At 39.5% G+C, this 15,274-nt stretch overlaps 2 protein-coding genes and 1 long non-coding RNA gene across 4 annotated transcripts; 1 reads left to right on the forward strand and 2 right to left on the reverse strand.

The window, feature by feature from the left end:
• Window positions 1-179: 179 nt before the first annotated feature.
• On the reverse strand, window positions 180-10,127 carry phtf1 (putative homeodomain transcription factor 1). 2 transcript variants are annotated; one of them, XM_029503201.1, is made up of 17 exons: window positions 9,762-10,127; window positions 9,474-9,605; window positions 8,678-8,734; window positions 8,523-8,592; window positions 8,192-8,350; window positions 7,250-7,430; window positions 6,923-7,043; window positions 6,214-6,384; window positions 5,761-6,006; window positions 5,381-5,509; window positions 4,872-5,141; window positions 3,980-4,111; window positions 3,818-3,904; window positions 3,434-3,589; window positions 3,214-3,309; window positions 2,384-2,509; window positions 180-868 (listed from the first exon to the last, which is right to left on the reverse strand). In XM_029503201.1, the coding sequence occupies exons 2-17, from the start codon at window positions 9,501-9,503 to the stop codon at window positions 848-850; spliced, it is 2,052 nt and encodes a 683-aa protein (XP_029359061.1). In that variant the 5' UTR covers window positions 9,504-9,605; window positions 9,762-10,127; the 3' UTR covers window positions 180-847. The 2 variants fall into 2 exon arrangements, with proteins under 2 accessions (XP_029359061.1, XP_029359062.1); XM_029503202.1 differs by lacking the exon at window positions 9,762-10,127 and having other exon boundaries at window positions 9,474-9,753.
• LOC115044254 (uncharacterized) lies at window positions 3,943-5,781 on the forward strand. Its single transcript, XR_003840769.1, has 2 exons — window positions 3,943-4,168; window positions 4,892-5,781. It is a non-coding gene; the product is annotated as an uncharacterized LOC115044254 (long non-coding RNA).
• A 946-nt stretch (window positions 10,128-11,073) lies between the features above and the next one.
• ora1 (olfactory receptor class A related 1) lies at window positions 11,074-12,015 on the reverse strand. Its single transcript, XM_029502863.1, has one exon. It carries the CDS (start codon window positions 12,013-12,015, stop codon window positions 11,074-11,076), a length of 942 nt encoding a protein of 313 aa, XP_029358723.1.
• Window positions 12,016-15,274: the final 3,259 nt, after the last annotated feature.

The raw sequence follows: 15,274 nt of genomic DNA on the forward strand, positions 1-15,274 counted from the left end.
ATGGGAATAGACTTCCGTTCAGTTTCACTTTTACCACTTCATAATCTGAACACTGTGCAGAGGATCAGCTGCACGATGAAGCTGAGGAAGGTGGATTAATAAAGAAAACACACCGAGGCCAACATCCAAAATGAAAAAGATGTCACTGACCTTAATCCACTGAAGTATAAATACACCCCTCTTTGCATAGTTATTTTATTAAACAATGGTCTTCAATACAAAAGGCAGACAGTGGTCAGAGTCATGGCTCTCGGGGGCCATGACAAGTTGAAGCGCTGAAACAGAACCCAAAATAAATAAAGCCCACTTACAACCACAATGTTTTCTCATTAAATAGTACAAAAAGTTTAAATCAGAACCGATTCCTATGAAAATTAATTTAGCACAAGAGCGCGCCCGCCTGATTTACTAGCTTTATACAGCGCACAGCTTGTTTTTGTAGTTAACTGAATCATTATGTTGATGAGTTACAGCGAAAAGGACAATAGTATTTACATTTCAGCTTGTGTCAAAACATTTGTACAAGACACAAATGGAAATTCAGATACACGCACTGCTATATTTAACCAAATACTGAGGAACATTCAAAGGTTAGGCACTGGGTCAGCGGTTTGGCCCCAGGGGAAAGTGTGTGATGCTACGCCAGCTTAGCAGCCGGTGATGGGGTGTGAGCGATTGTCAGAGCATCTCAGGCATGTGACCGATGAAACTCAGACAGAAGGCACAGACAATGGAGATACTGCCAGTAGGTTTGCACACTTTTTTTTTTTTGTATAGATAAGAGTCCATCTGCAGTGGTATTTCTGGTCTCCAGTGTCTGACTTTTAGTGGCTTGTTGTTTTCACATTTAAGGCTTGATTTTCCACAGCTGCAAAATAAAGAGAAGAGATTAAAAAAGAAAATTAGCGTCAATTCGGACTTTTCACAGAATAGCAAAAAAATATATGTATTTTAGAATAAAGCATTTGGTCCAGCCGTGCATCACTGATCAATCAACAATTTGGGGAAAAGTGATTCTGAGAAACAAGGAGATAGGGCAGGGAGACAACCATCTTAGCTAAGTATAAAAACTTTACAAAGTGACACTAGAACAGGAGTGGTTTGATTGGCATCGTCCACCCACATCAGAAATCAAAACTGGTTAAACCTGAACTGAACGGCCTTGCTCGAAGGTATTTAAGAAGGAAGAGAAGAAGAAGCTTTATTTTCATTCATCACACAATAAAAATTCACATTTTCAGAGACAGTAAGCGTGACCCTTAGCATTGACTGTGGCTACAGCTGCAGAAGACAAACAGAAGAATCTGGTCCAGAATGAAAAAAGAGCTCCAACTCATGGTACTGGTCATGAAGTAGGCGGGGACGTCAGACAGCTGTCGTTGGGGAGTTACGCAAATGGTGAGCCATAACCCTTTAAGCTGCTGCTGGAGGTGTGTGAGCTTGACAAGTGATTCTGATGGATGATGATGGTCCTTGAAGACCACTGATTAACATCATGTGTCTCTGTTTTAATTCCTACGTGGTATTTCGGTGTATTTAAGTAGTGAGATTCAGACGGGTGGGTGTATGGGTAAACTTTGAAGAGAGCCAGGCTCGCTGTTTCTCCCTGTTTAAAGAAATTTTCCCAGGGCCAATCCTGTCATGTGATCATGCATCACACAGGCATGACAATTAAATCTCTTCCTCTAAGCATTTTCTACATTTACCAAGACTTCATTGCTTGTAATTTAAACCACTAAATATGGATCCTATCGAAACCACTTTTGAATTCATCAGCTCTCTGCACTCATCTGTCACATCTTTTGTTTTTTGATATGCATGTTGCCAGCATGACTGCCAGATGGCCAGAAACAAATGAATAAGGTTTCTAAGATGTCCCTGTAGCTACTAACAACCCCAACACACATAGTGTACTATGCAATTAAAGAGGACAAATGATCTCAGTTGGATTTAAAAGTTATTTCAGCAATTTACTATAGCAATTCCATAAAGAGATTGTGTTCCCAAAACAGATAAAACTAACTGAAAATTAAAGCAGCTAAGCTCAAACTATCACGGGATTGGTTGCCACTCAAGCAGCAAAATCATTGAAGCCAATATGTTGCGCAGAACGGCATGTTATTCGACCCTCTGACTGTTCAACACCTGTGTTCATAGTGTGCAAGAACAAGTTTTAATAACTGCTTTCTCCCAGGCTGAATGGTGCTCTCTGTGTCTGTAAAGTGAACTCGATGTACAAGATTGATGGAGTGAGACTTCCATCTATTCTGTTCTGTTCCATCTTCTTCTGACATTATCACAGAAACCAAGCAGTTGACATTTTAACATTTAGCAGTAGAACCAAGAACGTGTCATCAACATTTGGCAGGAAGGCGCCACTCACTCTAATGTTGAAGCCGAGCAGGTCGCTGACCACAGCAGACACAGCAGAAAGAATTACTACTCTGGTGATGTTATAGATCAGCGGGTTCACTGTGAGGCCCAGCAGTCTGAAAGGAGTATCCAGCTCCTGGTGGAGATTAAGAGGGAATACAAAGTTTGCAACGTGTGTCTATACCTCAATCTAAGAAGTGGTTAAAGACATAATTTATTATGTATTAAAAACTACTGGCAAAAACAGCTCCATTGGGAATTCATTAGAAATATTAAAAAATTACATGACAATACAATCAAATGTCTTTTATACTTCTAAATGTATCTATAAGTTATTAATGATGTTTTACGTTGATGATGTAGTTACAAGATTAAGATTATTGAATTGCTGAAAAGGTGAACAGGAAGTGAGGAATTCAACAAAATTTATATCCTCAGAAATTATTAATTTCTGTCGCTGGTTAATGTTCTATTTGGCCAAAAAAATGAGGCATGACTTGTTATTCCAGTGTTATTCTATGTTATGTTCTCACTAAGTGATATTTTCTGTTTTACTTGCTGACAAATGATTGAAAACCATTAAAAGGAAGCTATGATTTCAACTCACTTATTAGTTGTCAAGTAATCTCACCAAAGTTGGAGCAGTGTTGTTAACTTTAACATGCTTGTGGTATGCAAACTGCAACTGTGGTATAACACAGTAAAGTAGAAAGTTTGGAGACTTGGCATCATTACTAGATGATTTGTCTTAGTATTGAAGCTTGGGAGAGAAGTACTGGCTAAGGCTGTAATAAAAACACAACCGCATGATCAAAAACACGGAATACAAGTGGAACTTACCTTCATCAGCTTTGTAGCTAGTTTTAAAACGTTGTTCACTATACTCAGCTCATCTTTCTTATTGGGCTTTTTCTCCATCCTCAGATACAAATTGATCTAAAACCAGGAAGTTTTACACATAGTAACCTGTTTAATAAGGAGCAAGTTAATTTGACATTGGATGAATATGCGTAATATTATACTTGTTGCACTGAAGACTGTGTGTTTTGCAGAAATTGACCTGCTCAGTCAGCAGCACCGAGGAGTTGCTGTATTTGCAGTTGGTCTCTGAGCCCAGTGTGGCCAACCGTAAAAGAAAGAGGATGAGGGAGGAGCCCCACAACATCAGCTCCCAGTTTGTCAGCGACTGCAGGAATGTCTTGTGGCTGTGTAGAAGCTGACAAAGAGCAAAAGAAGCAGAGTTTATATAAACAATCCTCAGCACTTCTTAACAGAATATATTAAGTGTTTTTTGTTTTTTTTTTATCTTAACTTTATACCTTATTTTCACTCGCATAATATCATAAAATGGTTCCATATTTTTATGTCTCAATGGAACTCAAACTATTTGCACAACATTATTAAATGTAAACAGACTGGATCTGCTCCAGCAGATATGACTGACCTGGGCACAAATGATGAATGAAATGGAAAGTGCTGAAAGGAAAATAGTGGAGACGATGACATCAACAGAGCGCTGCGGCCCCCGTCTCTGCAATAAAGAAGCAAGTCAGTGATATATCATTACAAACAAATGCACGTCCATGTCACACAGCCCAATACACACCCGGAGAAAAGAGCGCAGTGACAACCACATCTTTATGTTCTGGACTTTCTTCAGCCTGAAATGAGGGATCTCAGACTTCTTGGCCTTGCGAGCTGAAGTGAGATGGCTGAAGTACTTGGCAAATAAAAGTCTCTGTTGGGTAAACAAAGAAACAGTGCAAAATAATTCAGAAGTACGGAAAAGGAACAAGTAAGTAGTTATGTTGTTTGTGAACACACTCTGCTATTTGCTACTAGGAGGAAGATTTATTAAAAATATAAATGAATAAATTCAAGTCAGTGCATATGTAACCAGGTGTGGCATGTAATATTATTTTTAGAGCGAGCAATTCAAGTTGTTTTTTCTTTTTTTAGGGCAGGGCAAACCACTGTGTATGAAAAGAAATAATTTAATGGGACGTTATGATCTTTTATATGTGATAATAATGTTTCAACTCCCATAACACTCAATGAGAATGTAAGAAGAATAATTTTGAAATAGCTGTGAGTCATACCTACAGCGGGTCCATTTCTTTCTTTCTGTTTTGTGAGTTTGTGTTGTTTTTGCGATAATCCTGGACACAGGTTATCGACAGTATTACTTCTGACACTACTGGAATCTTCCACAGGTGATGATCATAAGTATGGAAGGGCATGAGATATTGATATCACTCGAAGGTGTAAATGAAACTCAAGAAGAGTTATGTATCACACTTGTGTGTTCATATTTAGCTTAATTATGAAGCTAGGATGTACAGATGAATGATATTTGACACAAATTGCATCACTCAGGTTCAATGTGTTTAAATTGAGGCTTGCAGACGTACAGGAGTAGAAAGAAACGATGGTAAAAATTATTATTGATTATTGTTATGTTACTGCTTCTCTGTTGGAGAGCAAAAGTGACCGCTCACCTGTTTGTATGTTCTCTCAGCCACACACATCATGAAAAAGAACAGTCCAGTGAGGCAGACTCTTTGCACTGTTGTGATGAAGAAAAAGGTGTAGGCCTGAGCGTCAGGAGGCCCAACTGCCAGTTCTGCCAGCTCTGTCGGGGACATAGAGCTAACACTTGATATGTCCAGATGCTGAGCCAAGCGGAAGGCAAAAGGAAGCAGTGCCAGGGTGACGGTCACGAGCCCCCCGAGGACGAGGTAACCCATACCCTGCTCCACTAACTTCACCTGTCAACAGGAGACAGGAGAGAAAGGAGACTCCTGGTTGTGCTGATAAATCTACTGAACTATTTTCCTCGGAGAGTCTGCTCATTCAGATATATTATACCAGTGGTTAATTAAAATTACAATGTTCATGCTGTGCTGTAGATATGGTTCTGGGGATAAAAAACAAAAACAATCTCTCTTTATGTGTAAATAAAGGTCTTTAGGAGAAATAACGGGGATAAAAAGAGTAAAATGTGCACCCGTGTGAGAATGATCCCGCTGATCTCCATCACGGACATATCTGCTTTCTTGCATTCACCCTGCTCCCATATTATGGCACTGACCCGGTCCTTGGATGGGTGACAAGCCTGCAGCCAAGTCAGCTGGCTCTACAATGAAAGCAAAACAGAAGACATCCTGTTAAATAATAGTTTCTAATGTGCAATACAAATGTAGTGAGCAGTTCTCTGGTGGGTTTAAGCTAAACTGAGTTGCAATAATTAGACCATTCATCGACTGGTCAGTGGTTTCTTTTGTTTAAAGTTGGGAGCACCAACCGACACGTACAGTCTGTAATTCCTTATCGATTGATAAAAAAAAAAAAAACAAAAAACTAGTATTAAAGATTTAGCAATCTTACTCCAGTGATTCCCTGCTGTAGGCTCTCGTCATCACTGCTCAAAGTGGTGGCTTGTGGGAGTGGCGAGCCGGTGTTACACCTTCCATTCCCCTCACTGTCACTGCTGCCTGTGCTGGCAGAGTCAGACCCTTGGAGAAGCTCCTCCCACAGCGTGTCATCAGTGTCAGAGGCAGGACGGGAGCCAACACTCGGCCTGAGACGTTCCAGTTCTCGAGGCTTTACCTTGAGGGAAGCTCCGCTGCCTTCCTGCTCTCACACCAAACAATATGACGTATAAGAGGTTTTTATTTGTTACAGACCTGGAATTTACTCAATGCTTCTTTTATATAACCATCTGAAGCTGATTTAATATATAACTCCAGTTTGATTATTCTGCGTACTAAAAGATAATATCTACAACAAATCCCTTAGAATACTAGTTTTATTAACATATAGTGAACATTTTTTTTTTACCTGTGGTCTTGGTGTAGGTTTTGGGTTAGAGTTTCTCTTTCTAACAGAAGACACAAGTGCAGGGAGTCTCTCTTGATGAGCTGGTGGGCAGATCAATTCAACTGCTTGTACCCCATCCTCTTCCTCAGTGGAGAGCTCGTCAGATGCCCCAAACCCTGACTTTCTTTTATTCTAGGCAAAAAAATTAAGAAACAAATACATTTGATGTTGTGTTTTCCAATACACGCAAAAATACAAGTAACATTTTGCTTTTGTAATCTGCAATTTACACTTTACAAGTCAATGATAAATAAAGTTCTTCTAAAAATCATATATTATCATGATTTAAAAAATATTTTTTCCAATAAGAATCTTCGATTTTTTTAAATCCATAATCTGCCCCTAGAAGGGATAGTTGAGTTAGAGCATGAGAATAACTAAATAACAATCTGACATTCTAATGAGCTTCACTAAAATATCCTTAGAAGGATTACACTAAACTGATAAACCTTTGAGGAAATTAAGAATCAATCCATCATCTAGCATTCAACACTCGTCAGTTGCCTTAATGCTGAAATTCTGGCTGTGATTACTTTGAAAATCCACAAACTATGCACGGACTGCTGCTTATAATTCTGAAAATTGCCCATCCTGCTAAAAACGAGGATTCTATATTTGCCACAGATCAAAAATGGTTTGTTTACTGAAAGATGGTGAAAGATGAATGTACCCTTCTCTCTTCATTTCTGTATAATCGCTGATTTTCTTCAGACTGCCAGGGCCCCAGCTGCTCTCCGTCCCCGCTGTCATTCTTTTCTTCAGATTTTTTCAGCCCTCTGCTCTTCCTTGGCCTGAAGGAGACAGAAATAAAGTAAAGATGGTAAATAGAGCAGCCATTCTCTAAAACTGCAGAGAGCTCCTAAGAGGCCTTACTGCAATGCTACAGGTGCAGTCTTTGAATTAATCTGTGTGTTGATGAGTTTATGCATGTGTCATGAGGTGAGAGTATGTTAGTACAAGCAAATGAGTGTGCGGTGCCTATCAATGAGAAAACTACCTCCTTCTGCGCGCAGGGCTGGTGGTGCTGCTGGCAGCTGGACTGCCTGAGGGCCACCGGCTGCACTCAGTCGACACAATCTGGCAGTGCACGGTGCCCAGCAGCAGCATCAGACACATGGGTCCAAACACCTCGCTGGCACTTGCCCCAGGGACTTCCAAGTACAGCACCACTGCTGCCACTGAGGAGAGTAAAACAAAATGGTCTCTTAAGGGATTCATTATAACAGCATTCATATTCACTAATGAGTTTTTTTTCTGCAGCCCAGGTGTAACTGAGTCTAAGCTGTGGCAAATGAGATGCTGAACTTTGGCCATATGGGATGATTTGCATGCAAGTCAAATTACAAAAAGGAATTTGAATTTGAAGTGTTTCCTGTCCATATCAAGAATCAATTAATTGCGATTTCCTTTAATCACTGGAAGTGTCATTTTGTTTCTGTGGCTTTGCCAAGTCAAAAAAAAAAAACAAACAAACAAAAAAAAAAACCCAAAACAAAACAAAACCTGAAAATCTTTAGTACCAGCCAGCAGAATTTTTAATGTCGCAGCAGTAATGAAATCATTACTGCTGCGTCATTATTTTGAGAACTACACACCCATTAAAACTACCAGGACAGCAATGAAAGGTCATAAAACAGTATATAAAGTCAGCGCACAGCTTCTCTTTAAGTATTATTTAAAGCTTTCAGTCTATTTAGTTCTCTCATGCTGGGCTTCATAGACACAGACTCTCTATGTTACAGCAGCACACGAAGGCCTGTCTTGAAGAAGAAAATTCCTGTTCTTCAGACCCTCCTTTCCATGGTGGTCGATGGTCGAATTAAGGTTGTGGTAAATGAATAGAGCTGAAATGTTTTGTTAAATTTATTGGTGTCAAACCAAAACATTATTGGTTGGTTTACAATATCTCATTATGTAAACAACATTCAAATTTGCTCACCTTGCATGAAGTACAGTACAAAGATGCATGAAGAGATGGACTTAGAGGTCACCTGGATCCACCACTGGAAGAAGAACGGGAACAACAGGACTCTGACTAGACCTTTTCGAGTCAGAGATGTCCAGGGACTCTCCGGTTTGGCTTTGCTGAATGTGGAACCTGGGTATACAAATGAGTCCAACTCAGATTTAATAATTTTATTACAAAACAAAACTGATATCCCAGCAGACACTTGACATACCAACAACTAAAAAACAAACAAACAAACAAGCAAGCAAACCCCAAAACAACAACAAATCAACCACAGCAGGTGGATAACTTAATTCTTTACCTCTCACAAGGTCAACATCAATAAGGTCTGGCTTGATGTAACATGCCTTCTTTGGTTTGCTGTCCAAACCCTGGAGGAATGGCAAAGAGTGCTTTAATTAGGAGGTGATTGACAAAATAAATACACACATTTATTTCTTTAGAGGGGCATCTTACATTTAGATTTGCCTTCTCCAGAGATTTCTCCCAGACTTGCTGATCATATGCACCGATCTGTAACAACAAATAGAACTTCATTAGGGGCAAAATTTTCAAAAGATTTAAAGCACTTTTTATGTGAAGATTAGTCACATTGAATTAATCCATAAACCTTTCGCCTTACTTTGTGCAGAGCTTACATGCCATGACTCATATAAGGAGAACTTTGTGGGTGTGAGAAATGTCCTACTGCCGAGGAGGTCATCGTGAAATTGCGATTTGCCTAATGGATGAAAGAGCTTGCTACAAACACCAGCAAAGTGTATTGCTGTGTGATACTCCACAATGTGGCAGACCAAAGGTTGCTGCTTATACTTGGCTTATAGAACAGCGATGTAATCATTAACAACATATTGCAATTGTTTTTAAACCAACATCAAATAATACAGAGGATTGCAGTCATGTCACAGTTATATTTGCTAAACTTCCATACAAAAATTCTGCAATTTTTACATATATTTGAATATATTTCATAAAGACTGTACTGCAGAAAATTCTTATTGCCTCCCTCATTACGCATGTGTAGATGTATGTCTGGAAGTTTCTGGATTTAACACCAACTCTAAAATTGGCTATGGATGTGAGTGTCCCTGTATAGATGATGAATGGATGTAGAAATCAATGTTAATTCAAAATACATTTCTTCAGCCTGTACACGTTTTCTTCAGATGACATTTAGAGAGGAGGTAAAGCGGAAATCGCTCCCTTAAAGCTGGGTTTACTGGGTGACTTTCGGATGAAATACCGGACTGACCTTCTCTTGGTACCAGGCTATTCTGGCCATCGTGGTCTGCAGCTGGATCCGGTGAGCCGGGAGTCAGGTCATCTCACACGGACTCAGGAGGAGGACCGGACACCAATCCACAAATGTTCATGAAGCCCCAAACTGGCATGAGAGTAACAGTGAAGAAGGGAAACTGCAGCCAAAGTCAATCTGACTTGTAATAAATAAATAAATAGGAATAATAATAATAAAAAAAAATCGCAATGAACGTTAGCTAACGCTAGCCGCCTGCTAGCTAGCAGCCAGGAAACAGCTCACCTTGAATAAAACAACACGGCTGGGTGTGGCACAAACTGGAGACGACCTTTATTGTCATCACAAACTTGTTGGCCTTGAAATACTTTCCTCGGCATCTGCTTGTTTTCAGGGGCGTTGCTGCGTGTTGTTGCCTGACGGGGCTAACTGCTAGCTTCGCGTCTTGCTAGCTTCAGCTCAGCTGCCACGTTTCGACGCGACTGATGTAAAAACTGCCCTCAAAAGTCACTCCCGTCTTTGTGGGCATCCACAGACAGACTGTTGTCTCTGGGGATCTGAACTTGACTGTAGCTTCACTTTTGGTTTAACATTTCTGCTCATTTTCCGCTTCCCCTTTTCAGAGTTGGGGTTTGTTGATGTTTTTGTGGTGTTTCCTTCCGCCCGGAGTTCAATCTGTCAGGCTGCATTATCGCGCAATCCTCTCCTTCAAGTGAGATTAGCAAACAGACAAAAAATAAACAAATAGAATATAACCGATTTCGTCTGACATCTTGAATAAAAACTTTCTGATTCACATTTCCACATAAACACATGGCTCCCGGTACTTTCTGTTGATTGACAGTGCTGCCTGAGAGATCAATCTGAGGACAAAATACACACAAACGAAAATGACATTTAAAGTTTAATGCTGAATTTTCATCCAATCAGAGCGCAGCAAAGAAGAGCCCGTGCAAATAAGCGGAACATAAGATTAACACAAATAAACGACATTTTCATTATTAATTGATAACTGATTACACATGAGCCATCACTAAAGTCAGTTTAACTCCCCCTTCAATTAGCTAACGCTGCTTAATATCTATCACAAAATGCCAGGTGTATAATTGTGATGGCTAAATTCCATATACCACTACTATTATATTTGTTTCTGACATTCAACATTCAATTTAACTTTTTTTTTTTTTAACTAAACCAGGCTTTAAAATATACCACCTGAGGTTTATGCCAAATCATACAATATAAAAATCAGACCACTTTATCGAGTATCAAATCACAAAACAGAGACACAAAAAAGCAGCAAATTCTCACAAGTAAGAGGCTGGATGGTTATGGTGATGATGATGACGACAGTGATTGATCTTTTCTGCTTTTTCTGCTGCAGTGCATTGCAGGTGCAGACCTCTGAAAAAAAAAAAAAAAAAAAAACAACAGAAAAAACAAACAAACACCACTGCAGACACTTCTCTGCACTACTTTATAAAGGCTCCATTGCTCAACCAAATGACAGTCATCTGTGCACAAATGCTCAAAATGATAAGGTCTGAAAGCTCTGCTGTCTCTGAGGTGAGCCAACAGCCTGCCTAGATATAGAGAGTCATTTGTCATTCGACTCCTGAGTGTCTGCTGTCACTTGGTCTTGCTCAGATGCACACACGATCTTTGCCTTGACCTTTTTGTTGGAAGAAATTATGAAGTAGGGGCTGAAAGAGGCGTAGCAGGAGGAGAAAAACACCCGCATATCAGCCACCACTGGTGACACCTTAGCCACTGTCAGCATGTAAATCCAGATGACATTATCAATCCCGAAGAAGACCACGTACAGAACCACCAGGGTGACTACTGTTTTGGCAGCCCTCATCTCAGCTCCAGCACCCTGAGAGCGATGGATCCCTCTCACCTGGCGGCTGTGGCGGCTGAGAAGCAGTAGGATGTAACAGCTTGAACCCACCATCAGAGCAACAAAGGCAAAATCCCTCCCAGTGACAGCCACCCCATTGATGACATAGGACAGGTTGTCTTTGAAGTCCACATGGCAGAAGCCAAGGTTGAGGGTAAATGCAGGAACTGTGCCATTACGTGGAGCCATAGAGAAGAAAGGGGCTGCTATGCATACGGCCATATTGAGGAGCCACAGCCACACAAAAGTGGGGAGGACCAGGGAGGGAAGTGCAAGTTTCAGTTTTGACAAACGCGGCCCAGCAGGGGCGATGGTCACTGCCTGAAACACACTGAGCATGCAGGTGACGCAAACTGACAGAGCCCGGAAAATGCGGTAGGCGTAGATCACCGCTTTGCAGCCAGGATCATTCAGCAGTTTTCTCATCCCAAACACAGTCATGGTCTGAGGGACACAGCGGGTCAGTAGCAGCATGAGGTTGGCAAAAGCCAGGTGGCAAAGGATCATGTCCACAGGAAGTAGCTTGGATTTGTTATAAATGATGTGACTGTAGGCCAACAGCACCACAGTGTTCCCCAAGATGCCCAAACCTGTTTGCAAGAGGAAGAAGACCCCTTTGATTGTGACACACAGATCCATGACCCCAAGGCCTGCACCGGTCAAGATGTGTAAAGCAGACAGAAAATCAAATCTGTTATAAATGCGTTGCACATAAACAATGTCTTCCAAGTTGGTTACAACAGATAAAAATGATGTTAATCTCAAAGTGTTCAAAGTGATGCTCACCTGAAGTTGCAGATGAAAGCGAAGCCTGTTCGACAACAGTTTAATAGCCTGTGCAAATTTCATTTTATAGCCTCAACTCTACAATGGTCTCAGCCCAGTTTGGTAATTTAACCAACGCGCTAAATCTGAGATGGTCTCAGAAGGCAAACACTGCGAGGATATATAATACAGAGTGATAAACAGTTTTTCATATGTGTCTTACAACAACAGCCAGTTACACATTTATTCAGTGATTTTTTCATTCTCATCATGCTCCCTGTTTACCCTGAAGATTAATAGATCTCTTTCCATCCATGTCCTTGTTCTGAGCAAAACAGTTTCCTTCCTTATTTGAAACACACATGAAGCTTCAGCTATCTCAAAGGATATTTCAAATCAGATTCTTCCAAAATTACAGTATATTTACGACTGAGATTCCCTCTTTGTATTACTCTTTCGTGCTGCAGCCATTGGTTAGTAGCACAGGGATGCAGATTTGAATCAATTAATTTCAACCTTTGAAGATTCAGATTAATGTCTGAAAGTATGTTTGCAAAATAAATGTTATGAAGCGATACTTTTAACCAGCAGTGCAAATTCACAGGAGAAATTCACATATGAGAGCATGTTGATTTTTTTTATTGCATTGTTTAACAGTTTTACAGAAAAAGATTGAAAAAATAAATACAAATTTTCTGGCTTGGAATGAAACTTAGTAGCGCAAGTGAGTTGTCAAATTCCAAACAAACGAGGCATGCACTAGCAGATCACCCTCCTTTTTTAATATGAATGACGGTGCTGCAGGCTGCACATCAACACAGCATTCCAAATTAGATTTAGACTTTAATGTTTGGAAATTGTTCCTTGTCATAAAAAGATATTGAGCTGCCTCAGGTTATATAAATAAATAACATATCTGGATCCTTCTGTGAATTTTCACCTTGAATGATGAGTTCCTGTTGATAAATTTCTTTGGGCATGTCAATCTTCTGAACTATTTTAATGTTATTTCCCCCCTGGAGTTAAAAAAAAAAAACAAAAAACAAAATAACAAAAAACAGAGTTAAACAAGCCCTGTGGAGACAACAGTGTGCAGTTATTGTTGATGCAAAAAGCCGCCTGATGATGCCTTGAATGAGCCATCAAGAGGCTTTTACATTCACATCTGGTGCCTCTGTGTGCGCGCCTTTCTTCCTTCATGTCCTGGGAGTATGTTAAAAAAAAGACACAGAGGAGCAGGACAATTAGAAATATAACAATATATGTCTGTACTAATTGGGGATATGGGGACAAGCAGCCATTATTTATTTATGTTTTCCCTCTCCGTGCTGACAGATGCTTAAGAGAATTTTGTAATGTACCCAGATTTTCTAGGGGGATGTACTCTATCTAAACTGTAGTAGGCAAAGGGTCCAACGTTGAAAACGCTTCAAAAATATTGATCAGTTAGCCTCTATTTTCTCTAAAATTAATATTACGTGCCAAATTAGTGTTGTTAGAGAGGCAGGATGTCTCCTGAGAATAAGACTTGAAATAAAGCTTCACAAGATATGTTGCTTCCCTGTGTGTTTTTTACGTGTTTACATGTTCAGAGAGCTAATTAAAATGGCAAGTTCAAGCATGTTCTGCTCAGGGGATTTCAACATGCACTGCATCCTGCATGGCACATTTTTATTAGCAGGCTTTTCCTCCCCTGACAAGATTTATTATTTATTCATTGTTTTCTGGCTGATGTAAATTGTTTTTTGCCTATTACATTAATTTAATTTTTAATTTTACAATAACTGTTTCCATTACAATAGTACCCTCAGAGTTGATGCAAGTTTGTGCAATATAATACACTTAGGGGCCATTTCACTAAGAACACATTTACAGTCTAATTAATTCCAAAACAGGCTCTGCAGTCAAGTGTACGTTAATGATACCTATAAAGGTCATTTTTTTTTACACTGTCACAGAGGTGGATATTAAATTACCATGTTTTAGCACTGAGGTCAGAGTTCGTCATGGTCTGGACTGGACTGCATTATATTTGACAAGGCTTCTAATTTTCTGTTCCCCCCATGTTTGTAAATGGAAAGCACAATGTCGACATGAACCTCAATGGCCGAGCTTATGAGACAGTCAGCTACTGATTTCACATATAAATAATAGAACATTTTCATTCTGTTGTTGTTTTCCTCCAAGATATTGATTTTAATTAAAGCCATATTGTAAATGTTTTATTTGCACCTTCTTCATTACTGTTCAGGAGATGTGTAATTTTAGACCAAGTAAGTCTCGTATTATTACTTAATTATTTTAGGCCAGAAATATTTTTGGAAGTTAGCCGTTTTGTAGTCAACTCAAATGAATTGCGGGGAATGTCATTTTTTTTCCCCCCAACCTTTTGCATTTTTAAGTATGCTGAGAAGGGCAACATCTTCGGCTGGTGATGAGGGAATAGTCAGTGCATTTTTCATTCTGCCAGTTAATCTGTCCCACAGCAAAAAAAATTTGGTTTAAGAAGCTTTTGGCTTAGCAGCCGCTCACTCTGATATTAATGGAGCTCACGCTCTTGATTTGCATTTAAAGGGAAGGAGAGCGCCAAAGTGACCTCCCAGGACTTTTGATTTCATTTATCTTTAAATCCACAAGGTTTTCTGATATTGTTAAAAATAATAGTCATTTAGATTGCTCAGTAAAATTGTAAAAAAATGTTTTTCCAGTCCTTTGCATTTTACAAGTTTACAGAGACTAACTTGTCAACATGCATTGCAGGCACAATGCACTTAATGTATCTTATGCACCATTAGTTCTGTGCTGTGTGCATGCAATGATTACCTTGGCATTGATATGAATTCCTCTTTAGGGAAAATAAGTCGTTCAATAACAAAATGTACATTTAACTCACGGGTAAACATGCAAATTTAGTCAACAAATATGCAATGTTGATGTGATGCTCAAAATGGAATTTTATCAGGTCATTTTAAAAGTAGCTAATTATATTATTGGCATATTTTAGTGTGATAAGTACTCTGGAAAACACATCCCATTATCTTCTAATGAGAAATGCGTTTAATATTCATTACTAAGTCCCTGCTGTGGAACATGTTGAGTTTAAATCATGTGGCACACTCACACTGATACGACC

This window comes from Echeneis naucrates, chromosome 5 (genome assembly GCF_900963305.1).
Source record: "Echeneis naucrates chromosome 5, fEcheNa1.1, whole genome shotgun sequence".
NCBI lineage: Eukaryota > Metazoa > Chordata > Actinopteri > Carangiformes > Echeneidae > Echeneis > Echeneis naucrates.